This window comes from Nelumbo nucifera, chromosome 5 (assembly GCF_055504915.1).
Source record: "Nelumbo nucifera cultivar China Antique chromosome 5, China Antique-T2T, whole genome shotgun sequence".
In the NCBI taxonomy this organism is placed as follows: Eukaryota; Viridiplantae; Streptophyta; class Magnoliopsida; order Proteales; family Nelumbonaceae; genus Nelumbo; species Nelumbo nucifera.
The window spans coordinates 41,072,386-41,099,598 of NC_142653.1; the positions used below are offsets into that span (position 1 = coordinate 41,072,386).

A 27,213-nucleotide genomic window follows, 5' to 3' on the forward strand; every position below is an offset into this window, starting at 1 on the left:
TTTTAATTTGACAAAAACCTCCTTTAATGATCATCTTCTAACATTTTTTGTCGAGTTAAAACAGGGTTATTTTAATAATTTTGCATGTAAAATAATTTATAAAAGGGTAGAATGGGTATTTTGAAAAAACTGATGCATCAGTATAACGTTTTCCGTCTGAAAAGGTGACAGAAAAGAGGTTTTTGTTGATTGTCAAAAACTTCAAGGGAGGTTTTTGTATTTTACCGCTTGCTAAAATATCAATAAAAGCAATACAGTATTTAAAATCATTTTGAGAAATAATTGGTGATAAACCCCACAAGAGCAAAACTAGAACTAGAACTAGAGCCATGTGTCAAATGTTGCATCTGTCACCTACAAGAGCAAAACTAGAACTAAGTTTGGGAAGTCCATTGGGATCCAACTCATAAAGCTCATTTCTATTCAGCACATGGAGGAAAACCTACTTAGTCAAATCATCATTCATAAGAAAATAGAAATAAAAAAATCAGTATGGGATTCAAAAAATTGGCCCACAACCAGAGTAAATTTTTAGAACTAAAGGGCAGGTATAAGAATTAATGAAAGTAGAACTAGTGTGAAGGATTTTCAAACCTGTACCATTTCCCATTTTGATTTGATTTGATTTGTTTCTGAGTAATCTGAATCTAAATTGAGATTGTTTAAGACGGTTGTAAGATGGTTGGTGTGACTCAAGATCATGACTAGACTTAGGCCTAATTATGCATACTTCTCACCATTAACAGTTATTAAGAGACAGAATCATGCATGTCCATATATATGTGGAAGCTATAGATTGGAGATCAATGTGATTTGAGAGATTTATTGTATTTTAAATTTCAAATTTATGTTCTCCGAAAATTATATATATATATATATATATTTGTACAACGATCTATTTAGAAATATAGTTGACATATTAGTCTCTCCACATCTCTATTCTAAGTTGGTATCAGAGTACAAAAAATCCTGTCATGGTAGAAAACTCTAGTGTATCTTCTCCTCCATCAACACTTAACCAATGAATGTGGTACCAACGTCTTGTGACTCTCTAATTAGGTAAAAAATCGCACACTATTTTGCTATGAAATTGAATGGAAAGAACTACATTCACTAGAGGGCCCAATTTATGCAAACTTTTCATGCCCATAACCTTATGGGATATGCTGAGCGAACATTGCTTTCTCCCCCAAAGCATTCTACTTAGTCCACTATGGATGACTCAATGGTAGAAACTAAAATAAGCAAGGAATGCCTTGGAACCAACAAGATCAGATTATCTTGATTTGGATAATAGCTAGCCCCATTGATTGAATAAGTGATGAGTCATGTTGTGAGTGCAAATTCATCACACAAGGTATGGGAATGGGTTTTATAAATTGAATTAATGCACATCTGCATCTATCTCTTGTGCAAGAGTACAACTAAGGCTCAGTTTGAAAGGAGTACAAATACAAATAGGGTTCAACTATGATATGGAAAAGATATGATATCCAAAAACAATCTGACCAATCAACTGGAATCATAAACTTGGTAGCGAATCAAGTGTTATTTATCAGAAATTCACGGGTAGGTTTTGATTAATCAAAACTCTTTCCATACCATATCTTTTCCATATCATAGATTTTCCCATACAAATATGTAGAATACAAAACCTTGTATTTTATATTATTTTATATGTATTTATATTTGTACTCTTTCCAAACTGAGCCTAAGGTACTAGTTTAATACAATGAAGAAAGGATTGAAATCTACTACTGAGTATATTTAGCCTATACGATCAATAGTAAATTCCTTGGCTGCCATTGATTAGCCCCTACCCAATGATGATCTATTTCATGCGGCCTTAAGTAGGCTTAGATATGAGTATAGTCCTTTTATTATATCTACTAATTCTAGGATTCAATCAATGGCCTTTAAATTCCTTGGCTAGCTATTCATTGTTTCCATCCTCATACATACAGTCCACAGGTATTTCCATCTTGTTAATAATATATATATATATATATATATATATATATATATATATATACCAACCAATCAATGAATCTCTATCTATCCACTGGCCTGTTCCTTTCTCCAAAAGAATCAAATTTCCAATCTATATAATGGCAAAAATAACAAAATTCAAAAAGAAAAAACGAGTCTTAAAACCTTAAAACCGATGAAATTCAGCAAAAAAATGAAGGAAAAATAGAATACAGTGTACATAATTGACTATAGAAAGAAATGAAATGCAAAAATGGGAAGATGGAAATTAATGTAAGGGAGAGAAAAGAAAAAGATCAATAATCTTACCTATAGTTATAAGAAATAAGGAGCACAAAACAAAACACAACAATAGGTCAGTGCTTTGTAATATGACAACCAAATAATCAGGATTTCTAAATTAAAGGTAAATACTTAATTAATTAATTAATTAAATAAAATGGTGGTTTTTGTTCATTGAGGTAATGGTTTCCTAACGCGAAAGTGGCATTTCCACTAGATTTCTACATCTGTAAGTATACAAAGAAAGAGTGAGAGAGAGAGAGAGAGAGAGAGAGAGCAATCCAAGTGTGGGAGAAGGTTTCGATGGACTGTCCATTGGGGATGCCAAAGTAGTTTCATCTTCTCATTTGAAAGTTATGAACCAATAATCATTTGAAGGATGCTTCCATCCTTATATAGTCCTTTTAGTTGGATAAGTTTTGTTTAAGTTGGTTTATGTGGGAGTGGTAGGTAAAGAAAATTAGATGACACTTGGAGGGCATTTTTGTCCTTTTACATATCACTTAACGTTGCATCTTTTGGGAGTTTGAACCTCGCTGTTAACTTTAAGGCTATGCCATCCTAAGGTGCTGCTAAATGGAAGGATCTTATCAACGTCCATAAATGATAAATCATAGATCGAACTGCCGAATCGGAAAAATTTGGTGCTATCATATACTTTTGTATCGGCTAAGTTCACGAGCTGGAGATAAGCGGACTCGAAACGCTGACATCCGCCACAGGGTAAACCACCGCCTCTCAGGCCTCCCCGACTGATTAAGACTATCCCTAAAGTATAAGGTGTTGATTTGGAATTTTCCCTAAATACTTTACATACTTATGGAATTGAAAATAAATTTTTTTTTCTATCAGTTCTGATAATACTAGTTATAATTATTCAACAATTAATATTTTAAAATCTCAATTAAAAAACCATGTTTAAATGGTAAAATATTTCATATTAGATGTGCATGTCACATTTTAAATTTATGTGTTCAAGATGCTTTAAATATTATTTTCCATCATGTTTCTAAAGTTAAAAATTGTAGTATGTAAGAACAAAACAAGAAAACAACAATTTAAAGATTTATATCAAAACATGGTTTAAAAATAAAAAAATTGTATTAGATGTTCAACATAGGTGCAATTCCACCTATTCTATGTTAGAAAGTTGTAGTTCATACAAAGATATTCTTATTAATTTTTATAATGAGAAAATGCTACATGGTTTTATAACTGATGATGACTAGAAAATGGAAATTTATATAAAAGATCTTTTACAAATTTTTTATGATACAACTAATGAATTTTTGGGTGTCTATTACCTAACTTTTTGTATTTTAGTTAATCATTAATTTATGATTAGTGAATATTTTTCAAAATATAGAAGTAATTTAAATGTTCATAGTATTATTGAAATAATCAAAGTTAAATTTAAAAAATATTGAGAAAGTCTTTCTCCTCTATATTTCTTAGCTACAATATTAGATCCTACGATTAGGAAAGATGGTTTAAATGTTTTACTTGAATCTTATTGTGAAAATATGAGAACTAAAATTAGAAATAAAAAGAGGAAATTAATAATTTTTTTTATTTGAAATGTACAATTTAAATGAATCTCAATTATTAAGGCATGGGAGAACTTGTATATGTACAACAACTTCCACTTCTGAAACATCAAATTCTAGTAATGGAAGAGAAAAATTTTTGCCTTTAATAAATAAAAGGCAGAAATCTACTGCCACTTCATCATCAAATTCATTTACTGAACTTAATTTTTTATTTACAAGCTACTTTTTCTAATTTAACCAATTCCCTCAACTTTGAGGAATTAAATAACTTTAATATTAGTCTAGTGGAGTGAACATGGGAATATTGCAGATTAGTACCCTATACTTTGGGCCTAGTCTCACTTTGGTCCCCAAACTTTAAAATGTCCCAATCCAATACTTAACCTTTCAAAACATGCCAACTTAGTATCTATTGTTAGGGGTGGTCACGATCCAAGCCTTTCACGAGCTATTTGAGCTCAGCTCAGCTCAACTCGGTTTAAACCGAGCTTCGAGCCGAATTCAACCCAATATATAGGCTCATTTGCTAATCGAGCCGAGCTCAAACTTGCGAGCTATGAACTGAGCTGAGATCAAGCCTAATACTATTCCTGTGAGCCAAGCTCAAATAGCCAAGTATTTGGCTCGACTCGGCTCGGCTCGAATCCACCCCTGTCTACTGTTAACCAATAGTCAGTTATGTGTATCATGTGACACCATGTGTGACTTATATTTATAAAATGGAAAAATTGCCCTTTGTGATATTTTTGAGACCATTTTTCCCTTGTTTCTTTTAAATGTTAAAAGTTAGGGTTCTTTCCATTTCAAAAAATAGAGCTGAGCTAGGTTGAGTGAATGAAGAAGGGTTCTTTAGAGATCAAATCAGCCCCCCACGATGTCCCACAACACATCCCCGCCGTGTATTGGGAACATCTCCCGATGATAATACTAGAAATGATGATATCATCATCGGGAGATGTTCCCAATACACGACAAGGATGTGTTGTGGGACGTTTGTGGGGGGGCTGATTTGAACTCGGCTCTTCACTGCTGAACCCTTTCTTAATGCCAAGGGATATGTCGGTGCTCTAGACAACTTCAACAATTGCAAAATGCTAGAGTAAAAAGGAAAAAATATAAATACATGAGATGAAGAAAAACAGAGCAAGAGACTGAGTCATGTCAAATTACTTGTACTACACTCCCATCTTAATGCCAAGGGACATGTTAACGCTCTCGATCAAGGTTCTAAATATTGACATAGGCCACGTAGATCGGCCTGTGTCAGTACATTCTTTTACGTTTTATTTATTTTTTTTTGAAGCCAGTTCAAAGGGGTGTGTTTAAGGCTCGACTACCCTCTGAACCGGTGACTAATCCGATACAACCCCTGGAGGGGCATATCGGTAAGCCATCGACCCGATACATATCAGTCGATATGTACCGATACTTTGAACCTTGCTCTCAATAGCTTCAACGATTGCAAAATACTTAGTAGGGTTTGAAAAATCCATACCATCAAGTCGATTTGAAAATTTTCCTCCCGCTTGTTCAACCTCTGGTCCTCTTAAGACCCTATATGATCAAAACATCAACACTTCAGAAATCACATTAACAATATGACCGAAGAAAAAACTGCAATGGCGATAGATCTCTATGATGCTCACGGTTTTGTCATTGTATTATCCTCAAGTTCAACGTCCAATTTTGCACAAGGAGATTCCATCTTGAGAGACAAAACTTCTTCCCTTGTCTGAATCACATCTCAACTTTTTGATTCTTCAACAAAGGGCTTTGAATCTAAGATTGTATTGCTTTTTAGCTTAGTTGATTTTTAAGTGGTTCCGACTTCTGATGATGATACAACAACGATAACAATGGCTTGGGAGTAACGCAAATCCAAAGATACCCCACCATTTCCCTCGCTCGATCCTGGAATTTTCTCCAATTTTGGGGAGGAAATATCCTTTTTTTTAGGTGGTTCATTCTTAACTTTAGCTGCAACAGATGAAATGGAACCATTTTGGACTGGAAAATGAGTGGTACTCTCCTCAAACTTCACAGATTTCTTCCTTTTCCTCTTTGGGGCTGTATATACCCAGCAAGATCAGACGTAGGAGGTTTTCAATGTAATAACAGAAAAATAGTTGGGAAACGAATCAACTTTTTTGATGAGTAGTTTAAGATACTCACCCACAACTAGTAACGAAGTGGCCGAAGTGCCATAATTCTAAGGCAACAAAGGCGATTGAGGTGCCTCGGATGATTATGAGATTGAGACCAGAGAGAAAACACTTTGCTTGGCCTCATTACTCAATCCATTGTTCTCATTTGAATCCAACTTCTGTGATGAGTTTACTGTGATTTCTTCATTAGAAGGGCACTGTAATTGTAGCTTCAAACCATATAAAACATCTACAACCTCAATCTCAACCATTGAATTGAAGAGGATGAAGATTTGGCCACCTATGGTGGCTAGTTTACTGTGATTTCTTCATTAGAAGGGCACTGTAATTGTAGCTTCAAACCATATAAAACGTCTACAACCTCAATCTCAACCATTGAATTGAAGAGGATGAAGATTTGGCCACCTATGGTGGCTAGTGCTTGGGTCCAATAGGTTTCTACCATAAAATCTGAAACATTTTGGTTGTGTTTGCTTTGAAGGAAAAAGTAGGGAAAGGAAGAGAAATGTAGGAAAACCTTTACAAACCTTGTATAAGTTTCCCTGCCTTTCCCTTCCTTTCCCTACCTTTTCCTTCAAACCAAACATGATCTTTGTGGACAATCTCTAAAGAAATTAAGAAAAGCAAAAGATAAGAAATTGAGATCAGAGCTGGTGAACACTTGGTCTTGCCAATGATAAAAAGAAATTGAGTATGACATTCTTTGGACAGTTTTCTGGCATCATCCTCCATGTATTAGAACTAGTGCGAAGAAATTGTTAATAAATAAAATTCGATGACACCTGAATGACATTTGTGTCCTTTTACATGCCGCTTAATGGTAGTTAACGATTTTGGACTAAATTGGCTAGTTTTGAAAGTTTAGGTATTGGGTTGACATGTTTTAAAGTTTGGGGACCAAAGTGAGACTAGGCCCAAAGTATAGGGTGCTAATATGCAATTTTCCTAAAAAAAAAATTTTCTAGCTCTTGCCACCATGGCATGCGATCTATTAACTCCTTTGGTGTCTATAGTTCCATCGGAGTCCTATTTTAGTACAAGTACTAAGATGCTGGATGACAAGAAAAGTTGCACGAACGATGAAAGCTTGAAGATGTGTATATGCTTGACAAATTGGATTGATGTTGAGGATAAACTATAAGATAAAGCAGGGCATGATAGTTCACTTAGGCTGTATTTGGTTTGAAGGAAAAAAGTAGGGAAAGGAAGGGAAAGAAAGGGAAATCTTTACAAATCTTGTATAAGTTTTCCTTCCTTTCCCTTCCTTTCCCTACCTTTTCCTTCAAACCAAACATAACCTTAATGTTTCATCAGAAGCAAATGATGTAGATCAAGGTCAAGGAAATGAAGGTGGAACTTGAAGAAAACAATGAAGTCAATATTTTTTTTTGTATACTCAATAATTATATTTTGTATAGCATTTTTAAAATTATTATAAATTTTATTTAAACTATTTGTTACTTTTTCAATACCATTGTAATTTTTTTTTCAATTTTATTATATTGTTTATTTTTTTACTTTGTATTCATTAAATTCAAATGAAATAAAAATTCTAAAACTTTCTTTTCATTTTTTTGTCCATTTTGTATTTTGTTAAGTATTTTTTGTTAAATTTGTATTTTTCCTAAAGTTTGTATCATCTTTAGACTTGGGAAAAAAGTAATAGAAAATGCCAAGCTTGACCTGTTAGTGGTTCTAGGCCAAGCAAGCATGACCCACTTAGGTCTGGAGGCTGGCACAACCCAGCCCACTTAGGCATGGGTGTCCCACAAAGTCATGGCATGCCAGCTTGACACAACCCAATTTATACCTCTACTTGCAGCCATCACTTCTCTGTAGTGGCTTGTGGGGTTATGTACTCTTTATTTTGAAGACTTCAAGAAACATACATGGTTATTTTCACTTGAATGCAAGTATGATGTTCTACATATATTTTAATTAAGTAAAGACTGTTGTTGAAAATTACTTCAATTGCAATGTTAAAATCATATACAATCTGATTGAGAGGAGAGTATCAAACTCTCTCTAAAGTAAAGCATCCTTGTATTTCTCTCTCATGCTCAACTTCCACCTATTTTTTCGGGTTTTTGATAAGACATGGTTCCCTTTTTCTACTCACCAAGATTCTTCTACAAATGACTCCCATGAGTCTTCAGGAATTGTGATATGGGGACCTTCACTATAGTTGGCCTACTTTCACCCATCTCAATCCACTACTAATGCAACACCCACACCTCCATCTAATACCCATATGTCCACACTTGTCTTTACTCACCCATTTCAAACCCAATTTGCACTACTGTAATACTACTAGTTCAGTCCCATGCCTACAACCTAACCCACTTTTACTTACCTTAACCCGCCAATTTAGTGCTCACCATTATGCCTTAGCCTTACTCATTGTTCCACCCTCTACTATGAACACCATCCCATACAAATCCAGCAGTCCAAGACAGGTGTTTGCAAAACTAAAGTATATTATGCCACTAAACACCCCTTAGGTACATTCCTCCTATGGAACCCGACCTCAATCTATACTCAATCTTCAAAACATGTATAATGGCGCACTACTATGCGAACGAATATATAATGCCTTGATTTAGAATGGCATGTGCCAATTGTATCAGGGGGTCGGAAGCTGTCCGAAACCTCAAATAAGAGGTGCTTCGGACTTTGACCATTTTTAAGGGGTAGGCATGCTTAAAACCGACCCCCTGGTACAATTTTGAAAAAAAAAATTACTAAAATAACAAAGTTATTAAGTAGTGAAACACCCAATACACCTTTTTGTATGTATGGGGTGTATTGATACTTTGAACCTTGCTCAATCTTCTACATGTCATTGTGTATAAATGGGTATATAGGCCTATAAGTTGATGAAGAAACTAGATGGATCAGTTGATAGATTCATAGATTCAGAGCCCATTTAATTGCTAAGGGCTTTCATCAATGAAAGGGTATTAACTACAAGGAAATTTTAAACCTTTAGTCAAACCCACTACCTTTTAACTAGTTCTTTCACATGCTAAGTCTAGAAGTTGGGATATTTAGAAGCTCAATGCTTCCAATACTTTTTTATGAGGGGTGATTCGACCTTCCAGTGACATTGTGACATGTGGCACCCCGGGACCCTTGAATTGCAGTGCAGTGCCATGTAGGCAATGCCTATATCTTGCTCAATGCAAACTCTACATCTGACACACCTCAGGCACACCACGTGCATGCTAAGTATTCTAGCATCACCTCGGCAAGGCCGACCTATGATCACATCGGCATGGCGAGCTAGCTGTCACCAACCTGGATGGGGTGCAGTTGGTGACCTGCACGACATGGTGATTGACATCTACTGTTTGTGGACTATCGTCTTTGAATCCTCTAGGAGCATGTTGCCTCCTTAACGAAGCTAACTCCCGCCCTACCCGCTTCAAAAGCAACTAGATAAGCTTTATTGCTCTACACGAAAAGCAGTCTCTGAGTAGGAAACTACCTCCGAGCGAGGTGGACTGGTAAGCCACGTCCCCTCAAAGATCTCAAACGAGCGACGTGAAGCCCATGACAACCTATGCCTATATAAAGGCGTCCCTTTAATTAGAGAAGGTATGCGTGCTTTTGCTCTCAGACTCTATAAGTTCTCTCACTTTCAAGCATTCATATACTCTTCGCTGACTTAAGCATTAAGAGTGCCCCTAACCAGGTAAAGCAACCCGGGTACTCTGATAGTTTTTCTTGCAATGGCCAGCCAACCTCATCATCCAGGCATCTGAGCTATCTTCCAACAGGGAGCACCAGATCACGTACCATCACTTTCCTTCATGGAACATTGCAATAAATAGTCTATATGACTCAACTTCAAGCCTTTGTTGATCCAACCAAGACAAAATATGTTTGCTTAGTGCATAAATGATTATATGGACTAAAATAGGCCCTACAAGCCTGGTTCAACACCTTTTCAACTTGCTTCTGACTATGGGCTTTCTTGGATCCAAGATGAATACCTTATATTTTACTTAGAGAAATCTTTACTTTACCTCACATACCTTACAAATTTTTAATTATTTTCTAATTTTATTTTCCAAAATCCCCACCTATGATGTAGTATTGCCTATTGTAAGAGGTAGAAACTTGATTAAACTTGACTAAATTTGTTACAACTGTTGGCCAAAATTAAAAAAAAAAAAATTAATCCAACCTGAGTACTGGTTTTTTGGTATTTTGAAATCTGAATTTCTGGATCGATCTTACACTAAACTGGACTAGATTTGAAAGTCGAATTTAAAACTAATATACTTGATATAGAGTCCATAAAACGTAGCTCCTAAAGTAGTGATTCACACCCAATATCATACCTAAATCGGCCTCCAACTGAAGATGGCATAGTTGTATGTGCAATGCTGATTCAATAATACCGTTTTAGCAAAACCAAACCCCAACTTGCTTGGACTGATGCAACTATGTGAATTTAGTATTTTCTAATGTTTTTCTTCAAAAACATAATATAAGACTGATGAAAATCAGTTCCCACAAATCTATTTAATGGCTGAAAACATTCTAAACTAACACAAGTTTCATAAGTGTCCAGTTTAAGAAATAATTTATAGAAACACACCAACATAAAACAATAATACACTTATATTATTCATATAGAATTGTTTGTGTACATCAATCTAATTGGATCTAAGGGCATATTTTATCTAAAACTACCCCCTTGTATTGTATATTCCCCCACTTATCATTGTTCCCAATTGTATAAATAGATAAAAATTTGTAATGTGTGGGAATCTGAAAATTTCCTTTTTATTTACATTTGCAATGGCTCACCATCTACGTTCTCATATGCATTGTTGGCATCCTTGTCACTGAGGATAACAATTCATCTTTCTCACATCTAATTTCTATTCTCTCTCTCTCTCCCCACTTTGCTCTTAAGGATCTTGGGTCATTGCACTATTTCTTGGGGATTGAGGCCCATAACATTGATGCAGCTCTACGTTTAAGTCACCATATTTCCTTGATCTTCTCCATCACACTCATATGGATGGATCCAAAACCATAGTCTTACTTTACAATACTTGTCCATCACTAGGCCCAATATTTCATTTTGTGTCAACACACGTCACATGCATTGCCCCTCTACCTCTGATTGGGCTGCTGCAGAGAGGGTGCTTTGTTACCTCAAGTGTACAATAGAGATGACAATTTAACTCATCCTCATGGGGATCCGTCTTGCCCTGCCCAGTCAGGGCAAACTTTTTAACCATTGGTCGGGGTTCAAGGTAGGTTTTGGGGAAACTTGGAGACAAGGCTGGGTGGACATGGGGATGGTAATTATTCACCCTTCCTTTACCCTAGCCTCGAACCTACTTTGACTATATTATATTACAAAATATAATATAGTTTTAGGTAGGTTTCAGAAAAAAAAATAAATTTGCAAGTATGCAAATAGGAATTCCCCAAACAGGCATGAGATGGGGATGGAGTTGGGATTTCTAGCGCTAATGGGATTCGGGGTGGGGACACACAATGGATAATCATGGCTTACTTATCAGGTCCACCTCCTTGTTTACTCTTAGGGGGTGTTCTTTTTCTTGATTTTGAGAGGGGGGAAAGTTGGTCAACGGGATTTTGATTCCTATTGATCAAAAATCCCATGTTCTTTTTTCAGATTTATGTGGAAAGCAGGGAATCCTAGGTGGGTAAATAACTTTTCCACATTGGGGGAAAATTGCCAACACTTGAATGGGACAAAAATGCCCCTTGTAATAATAGATTTTTATGGCTAAAATGGTCATTGTCTTGTTTTCATGGGAAATAAAAGAACATGAATAAATGCACTTACCTGGGTAAGTGTTTCCCAGTACCTGAATAAGTCTATTTACCTGAATAATTAACTTACCAAAAAGTGAACAGGGCCTTATATGCATATTTAGACTCCCATTGATGTTCTAAGAAGGAGAAGGCTATTAGCTCGGTCCTCCACCAAAGCTGAATATCGAGTCTTGCCACAGCAATGACGATGATTGCTTGGCTCCGATCGGTGACTTCGTCCCCTCTCCCCCTGTTATATGGTATGATATCTCTATGCCACATATTTGACGGCTAGTCCTATCTTTTGCTCATGAACAAAACCTTTGGAGATTGATTCCCATTTTTCGTGATAAAGTTGCAAATTAGAATCTCATTATTCGGTACATACTACAATTGATCAAGTAGTTGATATTTTGACTGAGAGCTTTCCGAGGCAATCTTTCTTATTTCTTCAAATTAAAACAAACTGATGAACCTACTTCAACCTATACTCAAGTTTGCAGGGAAAGTTAGAAAGATAAATGCACTTACCCGGGTAAATGCTGATAAAATCAATCTCACTCATCTGATCCTCCCTTGGCCTGTTTTTTTTCTATTTCATCCTGATAAATTCTTCATGGAAAGTTGGAAAGATAAGAACTTAAGAAGCTTTCTTTCTAACCATTCTTTCTGTGTCTTAAAGTGTATACCACTCACTCATCTGATCCTCCCATGACCGGTAGCTTGGTTCTACATCTTTAAATCGAGGAATTAATTAATTAATTTTTCCATATGACCCATCTTTAAAAATCATCTTTCACTATGGTGCATCAATGGAGAAAATTTACTGGGAATCAAAATGTCAAAGAAAATCAAGTAAATTACAGAAAGAACAACCCTTCCAAGTTTAATAATAACTCCATTGAACAAGCAATAAAGTGGAATCTGCATCGATCATGTCTTATTATATTAAGAAAGAATTATTTATACTGCTATAAGCTTTGACCATATAGCCAAGCAATCATGGATAAAGCTCAATGATGGATCGAAACCCCAAAGCACGTTTTATTTTGTAGTCAGAGAAACCAGCTTCCTTGAATAAGGTCTTCCATTCACCTTCTGTGCGCTCCTTCGCCCCAAGTAGAACCATCATAGTGATGTCAAAGAAAAGCTGGAGCTCAAACGATTTATCATCTTCATTCCCCAAAACTATGTCTATTATAATCACCTTTCCTCCGTCTTCCTTTGGGGGAATTGCTTCCTTGCACCGTTTCAATATTCTCACACAGTCCTCATCACTCCAATCATGTAGAATAGACTGCCATAAGTTGAATTAGTTAAAGAATAAATTAGATATAGAAGGTTGAATCAATGCAGTAGATAATAACAATAGCAATAAATTAAATAAAAATATATTACGTACCTTTAGAAAAATTGCATCAGATGGGGGTATGTATTGAAACATGTCTCCTCCAATGGAATCAACAATAGAGTGTGTGCTCTCTGGGATGGTTGCTATCACATGAGGGAGATCATAGACAGTGCATTTCATATGAGGGAAAGCTTCTGTAATCAGTCTAGCTGCAGTTCCATTGCCTCCTCCAACATCCACCAAAGACTTTAATCCTTGAAAAATATCACTGCACTCTTTAACCACTGCATTCATGATCAAACGACTGTCGCTGGCCATTAGATCGTTGAACTGTCTGTTAAGCTCATCTTTCTTGCTCAAAAAGTCCCGGAGGCTCATTTGGTGTGCCATCTCAAAGGGTGTAGAATTGCTCTGATGGAATGAGCCGCACAGGCATTGCCCTGCCATATTTAGTGCAGGGTTTGAGAACCATGACCAGGATGGGTCGAGGTTGAATGGATGATGCTTCAGCAGGATTCTACCAGAGAGAGTTAGGGAATACAGGTCTTTCTCTCCATTTTCACATTTTTGAATGGAGACAAGGTCCATGTGGACCAGCAAGAGCATGAGGCGACGCAAGCAATCCGATTTTGTTGAAGGGATGCCGAGAGCTGAGACCAATTCAGAGAGAGAAATGGGTTGGCCATGGCTGTGGATTTTTTCTGGTATTTGTACCTGAACGGCAGAGACGATGGCCAACGATCTTATAAAGCTGAATAGTGGCTCATAACTTGGACTTGAGCCTTCAGTAGCTCGTCAGATTTCTCTTCCACAAGCGCCATGAGATAACGGGTTGTGAGACAGTGAGAGCTAGCGTTTGTGTGTGCTTGCCAAGATCACACATATTTATAATGAAAAAAGGAAAGCTATGGGCTGAGGAAAATTCCATCAGAGTCAACTCTCCAGGATTAGAAGTCTCCAAAGAAGGCAACTCTCTAAGATTGGAAACATCTAAAGAAGGCAATGGTTTATTTAGGAAATAATGTAAATAGGCAACTGCATGCCTATTCATTTCTTTTTTTTTTCTTTTTATCATTATTTTATTCTTTGTATATAAACTCTTGTAATTTGCTAGTCGACATACAAAATAGTCAGGATACCGGTTCCATTTCACCCCTAACCATTCTTTTGTTAAAAACCATTGACTTGATTAGTGACCTGTTGACTCGGGGATTGAACTGTTGACCTGTTTGGACAACAGTTTTTAAACCATTTTTTTATTTTTAAAATTTTCATCATCCGATTCATCTGGACTGGACAATTAAACCGCTGACCTGAAAACTGGTGGCCAAGGCTGTTCCGGTTCTGAATCGTTTTTCAAAATGTTGCTGTTTTCTGTGTATATGTCATTGTTGGTAGGTGTAGTTTATTTTTGTTTTCCATCTTATCATATCTTATCCATTGGTGGTTGTTTGTTTCTTGGATTATTTTTAAGGAAAAATCTTGGAAATTTTTGTAGGAACATTTAATGCACGTATAAAGTTAGGATCCAAATATTGCCCTAATGGGCTATGTTGCCTTTTTTGGTTTTTCGATTTTAAATGAGTACCCCTAGTTTACCAACAACTAGAAACTTCAAGGGAGGTTTCAGCAATTTATCCTTTAATTATGAAGTTTTGGGTCTCCCAAATCTAAGTTCACATCTCTGCCCCCACAAGGGGCCGCCCCACAGCACATCCCCGCCATGTACTGGGAACATCTTCTGATGATGACATCATCAAGACTAGTACTATCATTGGGAGATGTTCCCAATACATGGTGGGAATGTGCTATGGGGCGGCTCTTTGTGGGGCGGAGATGTGAACTCGGATTTGGGTGCCCCAAAACTTCATAATTAAAGGATAAATTGCTGAAACCTCCCTTGAAGTTTCTAGTTGTTGCTGAAACTATGGGTAATCATTTAAAATCGAAAAACTAAAAAACCAAAAAAATGAACCAAACTGATGAGATTGAACAAAAAGTTTTGGTTAACCAAACCGATCGGTTCAGTATTTTTGAAAAACCGAGGGTACCGGTTCAGTTTTAATTAACCAATATAAAAACTGGTGGTTAACTGAACTGACTGGTATATATTTTTATGTATATATACACGTAAAAATATTATATATATATATATTCTTCATATATATTTTGTATTATCTATATATTATAAATGAATATATATGCATTATATCGATAAATAAATAAATATATATATATATAATATTATCTACTATTTATAATATAATATTTTTATGTATATCTAGTTTTTTATTATATATTTATACATTTATTTATAATTATATTATAAAAATCAAAAACCAAAAAACCGACAAATTGAACTGGTGGTTAATCGAACCGATCAACCAGTTAACCGATTGGATTTGGTTTGGTTTCAGTTACCAATTTCCCAAAAACCGGTAACTATTGGTTTGATTTGGAAAATAGGCCCAACCGAACTGTGATCAGTGAGCACCCCTAGCTGAAACTTCCCCTGAAGTTTGATGATTGCAATCACCTCCCATGAACTTTGTGACATAGTTGCAAGTAGCAAGTAGATGCCATTTTGTTAAAATCCTCTAAAAAGAAGCACGAAAATGTCCAAAATACCCATGCAATTACTTTCCACCAAAATGTTTATTTTTCAAATTTTCCTTTCATATGAATCATTATCTCAAACCCTTTCAATCCCTTTTCCGAAATTGATTTATTTTTCAATTTTTTATTTATATCAATCGCTCAAAGGTAAGCTGTAACTTTAAATTCTCTTTTTTATTGTTATTGCTTTTCTGGAGAAACCGGTCTCAATAGTAATTTTATGGGTATTTTGGACATTTTGTGCCTTTTGTTGGTGGATTCTAACAAAGGGGATGTATTTGCAACTGTACTAGAAAGTTCAAGAGGGGTAAATACAATTACAAAACTTCAGAGGAGGTTTCAGTAACAGTCAGAAATTTCAGGGGAGGTTTCAATAATTTACCCAAAAATAAAAAAAAAAGAAAAAAAAAATCAAACCCCTCTTAAGTTACGACTCATAACAGTACTCAAATGATTCTAAAAGCAGAAATTTGAAAATTGACTTCGACATATATATATATATATATATATATTACCTTGAGCATCAGCTGGGGGATGTATTCAAACATGTCACCTCCGATAGAATCAACAACCACGCGTGTGTTCTCTGGTATGGTTTCTATCACACAAGGAAGGTCATAGACGGTGCATTTCACATGTGGGAAGGTCTCTGCAATCAGTCTAGCTGCAGTTCCAGATCCTACTCCAACGTCGACCAAAGACTTCAAATCTTGAAAAATATCACTGCATTCATTGACCACTGCACTAATGGTCAAACGACTGTCACTGATCATTCGATCCTGGAACCCCTTGTTAAGCTCATCATGCTTGCTTATGAAGTCCCAGAAACTCATCCCATGAGCCATCTGAAAGGGAACAGAATTACTTTGATGGAATGAATTGCTCAAGAATTGCCCTGCCCTATTTAATTCAGGGAAGGAGAACCATGCGAAGCTTGGGATATTGAATGGGTGATCCTTCAGCAGCAGTCTACCAGAGGGAGTTAGAAAATACAACTCTTCCTCTCCACTTTCATTTCTATCGACGGAGATAAGGCTCGAGTTGACCAACACGAGCATGAGGCGACGCAACCAATCTGATTTTGTTGAGGGGATCCCAATAGCACAAACCAACTCAGACAGAGAAATAGGTCGGCCATGGCTGTGGATTTTTTCTGGTATTCCTAGTTTAATGTTAGGATTACAATTAGGATTGAAAGTCTGTTGTAATTGTTATTGAATCAGGAGTCTCGGTTACATCTTCTCTTCTTATCCTTGTGGACGTAGGAGACTCGAGTGTATATATTTCGGTATTGTCAGTGAATAAATAAGACAGTAGAAACCAGAGAAGCTCTGGTTTTACATGGTATCAGAGCCTTGGCACTCTGGAGATCAACGGCGGCAGCAACGATCGTTCGGTGCCGGCGAAGGACCAGTGATTAGCGGCGACACTGCTTCTGGTTTCTGAAGTATCACTGTTCATCGTCTCCTACGGTGAACAGCGGCGGCACTTCAGACCAGTGATCAATAGCGACAACGTTCTGCGCTATGCTTTTCAGTCCGGCACTGTGTTTTCGGACCAGCGGCGGCACTTTGGTAATTATCGTCTCCTTCAGTGAACAGCGGCAGCACTTTTGACCAGTGATCAGCAGCGACAACGTTCTGCGCTGTGTTTTTCAGTCCGGCGTTGTGTTTTCAGACCAGCGGCGGCACTTCGGTGATCATCGTCTCCTTCGGTGAATAGCGGCAGCACTTCGGTGATCATCGTCTCCTTTGGTGAACAGTAGCGGCACTTCGATTTCTAAAGTATCATCGTTTCTGAAGTATCACAGTGCGGCACTGTGATTTTTCGCAGAGTTCTTCCGGCGAATCAACGTTCTGCGGTAGTTTCTCTTCTGCGGCACCAACACTATACTTGACATGGCTGAAAACAAGGATCAGAGCGGCAGTCAATGTCCAAGGAACGTGATCTCACCCTACCTTCTATCAACCAATGACAATTCAGGGAGCATTATCACACAGATCCAGCTTAGAGGTGACAACTATGATGAATGGGCTCGAGCAATAAGAACAACGCTGCGAGCCAAGAAGAAATTCGGCTTCATTGATGGATCGGTGAAACAACCTTCGGAGGATTCAGTGGAATTAGAAGATTGGTGGATGGTGAATTCCATGCTTGTGTTATGGATTCTGAATACGATTGAACCAAATTTACGTTCAACCGTAACGTACACTGAGATTGCGAAGACACTCTGGGACGACATAAATGAGCGATTTTCTGTTGGTAATGGACCATGAGTTCAACAACTCAAATCCGAGTTGGCGAATTGTAAACAAAGAGGTATGACGATTCTGAATTACTATGGCAAACTCAAGATGATATGGGAGGAATTGGGAAATTATGAGCAATATCCTACTTGTCAATGTGGTAAGTGCAGCTGCGATATAAGCAGGGCGTGGGATAAGAAGCGAGATGAAGAGGAGAAACTTCATCAATTTTTGATGGGGCTAGATGACATGGTCTATGGAGGTGTGCGTTCGCATATACTGAGTACGGAACCCTTGCCAAATTTGAATTGAGCCTATGCCATTGTGATTCAAGAAGAGCAAGTTCAGACTATGACGCGTGCAAAGGAAGAGAAAGCTGAAGCTGTGGCCTTTGCATCCCAAACAGGAAAGAGGCAAAGCGAAGGCAGAGACAAGAACAAAGTATGTACTCATAGCAACAAGATAGGCCACGATGTAGAGTCTTGTTTTCAACTGATCGGCTACCCTGAATGGTGGGGTGATTGGCCAAAAAATAATATCCGTGGAACAGGCCGAGGGCGTGGTGGACAGAAACAACGAACAGGGGCATGAGGAATGAAGGGATGAGAGATCCATCCTATGGACGCCCAAAGATTGCGGAATAAGGGGCAAATTTCAAAAATTTTATCTCTCCCTTCAACTGGGAATCGTATTCCCTATTTAGAAAATCATATTTTCAATGATCAATCTTGAACCATAAACTGAACCAGATCTGAACCAAAAGGAGTGGGAGAGGATTATACCTGATACGGAGAAATACTATCTCCCAATGGAGGTGTTCACGCCCAAGGAAGGATCCAAAGACTGCTCCCACTGAAAATGGCGCAGTGCAGGATGGAGCAGAATCAGCAACGTTCTTCAAAAGAACTTGACCCTTCACAAGAATCAACTGGACGGCTTGTGAGTACAGCTCCAACCAATCCTTTCCCAAAAGATTGAAATCAAGATCCAATCTTGATTGCTCCCAAGAACTGGAGATCGAACTGAAGGAATGGCAATGGCAGGAAGGTGGCGGCAGAAGAGAATTCGCAGTATGTAGGAAATCTCTCAATCTCTCTTTCTTTAAAGAGAATAATGCTATTGATGTTGTTGTGTTCTTCAAGGCTGCCGCCCCCTTCCCCTTTTATAATCTTAAAGGGATCAGCTCCTAATCAGATTAGGAGTTGCTAATCCAAATCATATTTGGGTTAGAAGTCCCTTAGTGATAAGGGATAATCCTTATCTTAGATGCAGATCAGATCACCTGTCTCCTAATCTAATTAGGAGGTTTCCAGATCTAAATCTCATTTAGATCTTGGACTCTCTGAGTGGATAGGGTCTAAGCCCAATCCTTTTAGCTGGCCCACTTCAGAATTCGCCCCCTTTAAATGACTGATCAAATCAGCCCAGTTCGAAATGGGCTTAAGGCCCATTAAGGTTATGTACTAAAAAAACCTTCCAAATTGCTGCCCAGTTGGGCTTCTTTGTATGGCGTGGGACCCAAGCATTGATCTACACATCAGCCACATGGGTTCAGCCCAGCCTTTGTTACAAGGCCTGGCCGAATGCACTGCTGAAGACAGTGTACCCCCTGAAACCCATCAAATGAGCTCTATGGGCCCAACACTTACACTAAGTGGTCCCTGGGCCAAGCCACCTTGTAACACCCAGGGACTGTGGGTAGATGCAAGATTAGCCCATCAGGTGTTATCCTCAAAGGTCTTACACTTAACCTCTCAGTCCATAATGATCATACACTGCCTGACAAGAGAGGACCTCTCCCTCGGCTGCAAGGAACAGTGTTGCACTCTCCACTCATATGGATCCCGAGAATTAAAACCTTCTTGCAAACATTTTAGAAACCATATATATACTTTTATGTCTTATATAAAATATATTTTGCAAAACAAATCTCAACGGTTGAAATCGGCTGCCGGCAGTCTTGGTTTCCATCAGTGAGAGTGCATCCCCGATCATTACCTTTGTCCGAGAAAGGGGCTGATCCTGTCACTATGATCACCCACTCAGATGAATTCTCGGACTGTCCCAACATACCCAGGTTTTGACCCCCGCTAAGGATCTCACTGATTGGTACATCAAAGATAGCCCAATCCGACACCTAGTGCAGTATCATAATCGAGTCTAGGGGTCGGGTGTAACTTTCCAGTTTTGCCCATCAATCTCCAAGGTCTAGGGCAATACTAGAAATCTGGTCCAGTTCAAAGATTCAATTAATCCTACACTGTATGTGCCTAGGGTCTCACCCTGGCAGCTGAGATAGGCCACCCCAACCAACTTGGTGGCACCACAGTGTCAGCCTTGTCAGGATAGGTCTCCCCAGACCGACCCACTGGCTGTGAACATTCTAAACCAACACGAGTCTCATTAAGTGTCCAGTTTAAGGGTATTACACAGAAACATACCAAGGGAACATGAATCAAATATGTATCTTTATTTATTTACAATAAACTAATAAAGTACATCATTTTGATAGAAGCTAAGGGCATACAAAACTGTCTAACAGCTCCCACTTGCACTTAGGTCCAATCAGGTACTAGCCGGAGTCCCAGACTTTCCATGTGTTTCATAAACACTTTCTGTGTCAGTGGCTTAGTCAATGGGTCTGCCACATTCTCCGCTGCTGCTACCTCTCAACATCAACCTCCAGTTGTCACACAACAGTGGAATGGGTGATGTGCTGAATTCCAAATTCAGGAATGAACACTTTCATTCATAAGGCAGCCTCACTTACGGCAATGTGTTCGGCTTGGGTTGTGGACTATTTTAATTTGATACTTAGGACCCCTGTTTGCTGACATTCAGGAAACAACACACGATCCTATCGTGAAAACATATCTAGATGTAGACTTTCTATCATCTGGGTCTGACTGGAAATCGGCATCTGTAAAACCCTGGATCTGTAGTGGGCTACCGTCGAACACTAGACAAAACTCTTTTGTCCTTCGAAGGTACTTAAGTATGTTTTTCACAGCAGTCCAATGCTCCTGCCCTGGGTTGGCCTGAAATCTGCTTACTACACACTGCCTGAGCAATGTCAGGACGAGTGCACAGCATGGCATACATGATGCTCCCTACGGCAGAAGCATAGGGAACGTCTTTGATGCCATCAATCTCCTCAGAAGTCTTGGGAGACATCTTCTTGGAGAGAGTGACTCCGTGCCTGAAAGGAACATTTCCTTTCTTGGAGTTTTCCATGCTATATCTTTTGACTATTTTATCAATGTAAGCAGATTGGGATAATCCTATTATCCGCTTCGATCTATCTCTATAGAGTCGAAGACCCAGTATATAGGAGGCTTCTCCAAGATCTTTCATGGAGAATTGCTGCGAAAACCATACTTTCACTATAGTTAACATTCCTACATCATTCCCAATGAGTAGAATGTCATCTATATATAGAACCAAGAAGGTAACCTTATCTCCACTGAACTTCCTGTAGACACAGGGTTCATCCGGATTCTGCTCGAAGTCAAACGATTTGACAGCAGAGTCAAAACGGATGTTCCAACTTCTAGAAGCTTGCTTAAGTCCATAGATGGATCTATTAAGTTTACATACCATGTTTTCCTGACCTGCATCATGAAGCCTTGCGGCTGCTGCATATAGATATCTTCAGTAAGATCTCCATTCAGGAATGCAGTTTTGACATCCATCTGCCAAATCTCATAATCATGGTATGCTGCTACAGCTAGCAGGATCCTAAGGGATTTAAGCATGGCCACAGGCGAAAAGGTTTCCTCATAATCGATGCCCTCTTTCTGAGTGTACCCTTTCGCCACCAGACGAGCCTTGAAGGTCTCAACTTTACCATCGGGGCCCTTCTTCCTCTTGTAAATCCATTTGCAACCGATTGCCTTTACCCCGGAGGGCGGATCTACTAGAGTCTAGACTCCATTGGTCTCCATTGAGTCCATCTCTGCCCTCATGGCCTCCACCCACTTTTGGGAATCTATGTCCAACATAGCTTCCGCGTAAGTCACGGGATCCTCCTCACTAGTCAAGGTTTCCACCAGGTAACTATCCTGGTCATAACCATAACGGACTGGTGGCCTGGATGCCCGAGTGGATCTTCTAAGTTGGTCACTACCTGGAACTCGTGGGACATCTCCCACTGCTCCTGAGCTCTCCTCATCAAGAACAACTTCCTGACGATGGGTGTCCAGGATATAGTCGGTTTCCAAGAATTGCGCATTTCGACTGCAGAACACTTTCTGCTCACTTGGGTCATAGAAAAGGTAACCTACAGAGCCTTTTGGGTAGCCTACAAATAGGCAACGACTAGTCTTAGATTCCAACTTGTCTGCACTCGTTCTTTTAACGTGTGCTGGACAACCCCAAATCTTCAAGTGTCTGACACTTGGTTTCTTTCCGGTCCAAAGTTCATATGGAGTATTCGGAACCGATTTGGTTGGAACCCGATTCAGCACATAAATTGCAGTCTCTAATGCGTAACCCCAAAAGGATATGGGTAACTCTGAGTGTATGAGAAGCGACCGGACCATATCTAATAAGGTCCTATTCCTCCTCTCTGAAACACCGTTAAGTTGTGGTGTAGCAGGAGGAGCTAATTGTGATACTATCCCATTGTCCTTTAAGTAGTCCCTGAATTCGTCAGAGAGATATTCGCCACCTTGATCTGATTGAAGGGCTTTAATTTCTCTCCCTAACTGTTTCTCGACCTCTTGTCTAAACTCTTTGAACTTTTCAAAGGATTCAGACTTGTGTCTCATTAGGTACACGTAACCATATCGTGAAAAATCATCTCTGAAGGTGATGAAATACACGTGTTGATTTCGTGTCCTAACACTCAGGGGACCACATACATCAGTATGTATTAGGTCAAGTGTGCCTGTACATCTTTCAGGCTTACCGTTAAATGGCCGTTTCGTCATCTTGCCTTGCAAGCAAGGCTCACAGGTGGGAAGATCTTCTACAGCTAGAAAATCCAAAGGACCATCCTTTACCAACCTTGTGATTCAGTCAACACCGATGTGGCCAAGTCGGTAATGCCACAGACACGTGGGATTAACTGTATCACGGGCTCTCTTCTTGGGGATTTCAGCCGACGTAGTTTCAGTTATGTTAGTTTCTAGAGAAGGATGTAGAACATAGAGACCGTTCTCCAGTTCCCCGTATGCGATGAATCTGTTGTTTCTTTTAATAGTAATCGTATTACTAAAGAAGACAGAATAACCATCTGCACACAGTTTTGAGACAGAAATCAAATTTCTTCTTAAATTTTGTACATAAAGACAATCTTTTAGTACAATTATTCCTTCTCTAAAATATAATTCCACGGTTCCTATGGCCGCGGCTGCAACAGTTGCAGTAGTCCCCAAGTAGAGCGTGACTTCTCCTTCACTCAGCCTTCTGCTTACCTTGTACCCCTGCAGTGAGTTACACGCATGAGTTGAAGCCCCGGAGTCAATACACCAGGACGCAGAAGCTACCAACAAATTGGTTTCTATAGCACAAGTTTCGAAGTTACCTTTCTTGGATTCCAGGTAGGCGGGACAATTCCTTTTTTAGTGGCCGGTCTTCTTGCAGAAGTGACAGGCATCTGATGCTTTGTCTTTCTTCTGCTTCTTGCTTTTAGTGGCTTTCTTCTTATGCTTCTTTGCCTTCCTCTTTCTCTTGCCTGTCTTGCCAGCTTCAACAAGCATGGCTACAGGCTCATCCTTTTTAATCAGTTCTTCAGCTCTTTGCAACATATTGCTGAGCTCTTGTAAGCTGACATTCAGCTTGTTCATGTTATAGTTCATGATGAACGGATTAAAGGAAGGAGGCAAAGAGTTAAGGATAGCATCTATCTGGGTTGCAAGGTCCAGCCCGGATCCAAGAGCCTCCAGTTCGTTGATGTATCCCATCATCCGAAGACAATGGTCGTGAACTTGTTGACCCTTGGACATTTGTGTGGTCATGAACTGTTTCAAGACCTTTTGTCGAGTAGAACGATTCTGCTCTTCATACATTGTCCTGAGATTGTCCAATATGTCTTTGGCAAGTTCGATCTGATCGAACTGCCTCTGTATCGGATTGTCCAAGGAGGCAATGATGTAACACCGGGCAAGGGAGTTTTTCTCCTCCCATTCTTGATAGTCTCTCCTTCGGGCCTCAGAAGCCCTATCTCCCGGACGCTCCGGGGCAGGATTCTTTGCCACTTTGTCAAGTTTTTCAGAAGTAAGGGCCAGCATAAGGTTCCTATACCAGTCAGCATAGTTTGGGCCCTTCAACTTGTTGTCATCAAGTAGCTTTGCAAATGATCCGTTTGTAAAGCTTTGCAAGTAGCTTTACAAATGTCATATAAATATATATTTATTCATGTAGCTATATATGTGTATTTAATATTCATGCACATATAAGTCACTAATGCATCCATAAATGTATATAATCATTTATATATACATATATTATCTATACTTAGTATGTTGTATGTCAAAAGTTTTAAGCCTAAAAGGTATTTTTTTCTTAAACATAATAACTATTTTCTTTTACACAATAATATTAATATTGAATTGACATGAACCCATAATATATAAGTGTAAAAACAAGTATATTAAGAAGTAAAAAAGTCGGACCAACCTTAAACCAAACTGAACCCAACGGGAAGTTTTAGGGATGAGTGACAGAGTGAGGAATATGAATGAGGTTGGATTAGGGTGGAGGTTGAAAATATTTTTGTTCCGAAAATGATCTCTCTTCCTCATTAATTTCTTAACTCAGCAGCGGAAATTTATAAATTAGGTTGATGTACTTAATTATTAAGGGGTAGGTGGGGTTATTTAGTGAAAGGGTCCTTCATTTACAACAGTGACATCGGAGAGACATGGTATCCGATCGGAAAAATTTGTGACTAACATCCGATATCATACAAAAAAATCAGGTGGTATCTATCAATATTCACGGAGGATTTTATTTGGTCAAAACCCTTCGGTATAATGTCTTTTCAGGCCTTTTTCAAAAAAAAAAGTCTTTTTGGGCAACATAGATTTCTCCATACTCGATGAGGGGGAGATAAGATCAATGTTTTTGAACAGTAGTTGATTCGGACGGTCGGACCGTTCCGCCCGGAAATCGTCCTAGCAATTCGTTTTATTTTACTCCTAACTCGTTTTTGGGTCAAAAACCGTGATTGTGTCAATCATCAACTCATTTGACCCAGATAACAGTTCGCAATATAAAGTTGCAGAAGAGAAACACACGAATTCAGATCTGAGTTCCTGTCTCAGATCTGAGGAAGAAGAACTCAGATCTTCTTCAGATCTGTGTCTGTTGCCACTGCCTCACTGTTGCCATCGCTGGTGAGTGTCGAACTTCCTTCCTTCTCTCCTTCTTCCCTCCTTCCTTTCCTTGCTCTTCTTTTCTTTTTCCTTTCTCTTTTCTTTCTTTCTTTTTTTCTTTCTTTTTTTATCTTTCTCAGCCAATAACATCTCTTCTCTCCTTTCTCAAATCTCATAATTCATATAAAATATTTGTCCTAATATGCAAACCGTCGGAACCGTTTGACCCGGACGGTCGAACCGCTGACCCAGAAACCGATAGCTAGAACAGTTCCATTTCCGGGTCGGTTTTTAAAACCTTGGATAAGATTATACACACCGGGCTGTAGTTCACATCTGCGCCCTACAAGGGGGTGTCCCACGACATCCGACAGCACATCCCCATCGTGTATTGGGAACATCTCCCAATGATGACATTATCGGTTCTGATACATCATCAAGAGATGTTCTCAATACACGGTGGGAAAGTGCTGTCGGACGTTGTGGGGCACAGATGTGAATTCATTTGGCTGGACTATTTAAAAGTGGACACACTAGTGTTTAGTACAGATGGGCCTAGATGGGACCCATAATCATGATAGGTAGTCCAACAGAAAATTCTGAATTGTTACTAAAAAATTGAGAGTTGAGGTTTAAAACTTGAAAGAAGGGAAATTGTCTAAAATTCACCATATCACTACTTGATGTTAAATAGACTAACGGGTGTTAATTTATTACCATTTTATCCTTCATAGAAAAATATAAAATATATAAAAAAGTAGAAAATTTCATAAAAAAGAAATGCTCGTTTTTTTTAAATACATAAATTTTAGAAAAAATAAAAAATTGCAAACAAACTAAAAAAAATTCAGCAAAATCAAAGAAAAATTAAACATTGCATCCAAGGAATATTGCAATAAATTTTTAAAAAATATTTCAGAAAATCAGATAAAAATTTACAAAAATATTTTTACATAAATTTACAAAGCCCTTGATGGAGATTCCGTTTCCAAATTGGCTTTTAAAACATTGCTTTAAACAGGGAACACAATATCGATTTAGGGTCATGAATTTGTTTAGCACTGAATGAGTCCCTTGGCAACCTTGGACTTTCCATTCTCAAAAAAGCGTTTTCCAATTAAAAACTGGTGAATGACCCAAAAAAGAAGGAAAATATCAAATCAATCCAAAGCATAGCTTTCTAGGGATCATATTTACTTAGCTTATAGGGAACAAAACTTGTGAATTCGTACATTTAGCACTAGTTCGCAAGTTGGTTAATGATAATTAGGGAAACAAAGGGGTTTGTGAAGATCCATTTAGGTTTACTCTATTCATAAATATAGCAGTCATTGGTAGGATAATCAATGGTGTTTGGAAACACCATTTTCTCAGAAAATTGTGTATTTTTTTTATTTGGAAATGTTGCTGCCAAGTAGGACATTTCTTGGGGCAACAACAACATCTTCTGTTGGTACCGGTGCTCCATGTCTGTTTTTAAAACTGGTACCCATTAATGGGAAGTCCATGCATTGGCAGCAATAAGTTCCAAATTGAGAAAACGTCAAATTTTATGTTTCCCCAAACTACGCCTTATCGATTTCCAAGGCATGTTTTGGAGCAATTTTTTTATGGAAAAATGGTTCTAAATATGTTACCGTTTTCTGAAGCACTAATTTTTCCAACATGGCACTGATGTGCCACGTTTTCTAGAACAAACGGCATTAAAACCAAACACCGCCTCTATGGTCATGATTACTATCATGATAAGAACTTGACCAAACCCCTCATTTTTGCTTGTCATATAGGGAAGAAGACAAACTTGGAGAATTTTTCATCCTTAATTACCACCCGAAGGATAGCCAACTCCAACATACCGGATCAAAATCAACACAACCACATGCAGGCTGA

The 27,213-nt window shown here is 38.4% G+C and overlaps 3 protein-coding genes across 3 annotated transcripts; 1 reads left to right on the forward strand and 2 right to left on the reverse strand.

Moving 5' to 3' along the window:
- Nucleotides 1-12,727: 12,727 nt before the first annotated feature.
- LOC148791446 (trans-resveratrol di-O-methyltransferase-like) lies at nt 12,728-13,971 on the reverse strand. Its single transcript, XM_088887225.1, has 2 exons — nt 13,194-13,971; nt 12,728-13,088 (listed from the first exon to the last, which is right to left on the reverse strand). The coding sequence occupies exons 1-2, from the start codon at nt 13,746-13,748 to the stop codon at nt 12,792-12,794; spliced, it is 852 nt and encodes a 283-aa protein (XP_088743351.1). The 5' UTR covers nt 13,749-13,971; the 3' UTR covers nt 12,728-12,791.
- A 1,106-nt stretch (nt 13,972-15,077) lies between these two features.
- Nucleotides 15,078-17,219, reverse strand: LOC104587565 (putative O-methyltransferase 3). The gene is made up of 3 exons (XM_088888184.1): nt 17,121-17,219; nt 16,274-16,957; nt 15,078-15,095 (listed from the first exon to the last, which is right to left on the reverse strand). Exons 1-3 carry the CDS (start codon nt 17,217-17,219, stop codon nt 15,078-15,080), a joined length of 801 nt encoding a protein of 266 aa, XP_088744310.1.
- A 437-nt stretch (nt 17,220-17,656) lies between these two features.
- Nucleotides 17,657-18,034, forward strand: LOC148791447 (uncharacterized). Its single transcript, XM_088888185.1, has one exon. It carries the CDS (start codon nt 17,657-17,659, stop codon nt 18,032-18,034), a length of 378 nt encoding a protein of 125 aa, XP_088744311.1.
- Nucleotides 18,035-27,213: the final 9,179 nt, after the last annotated feature.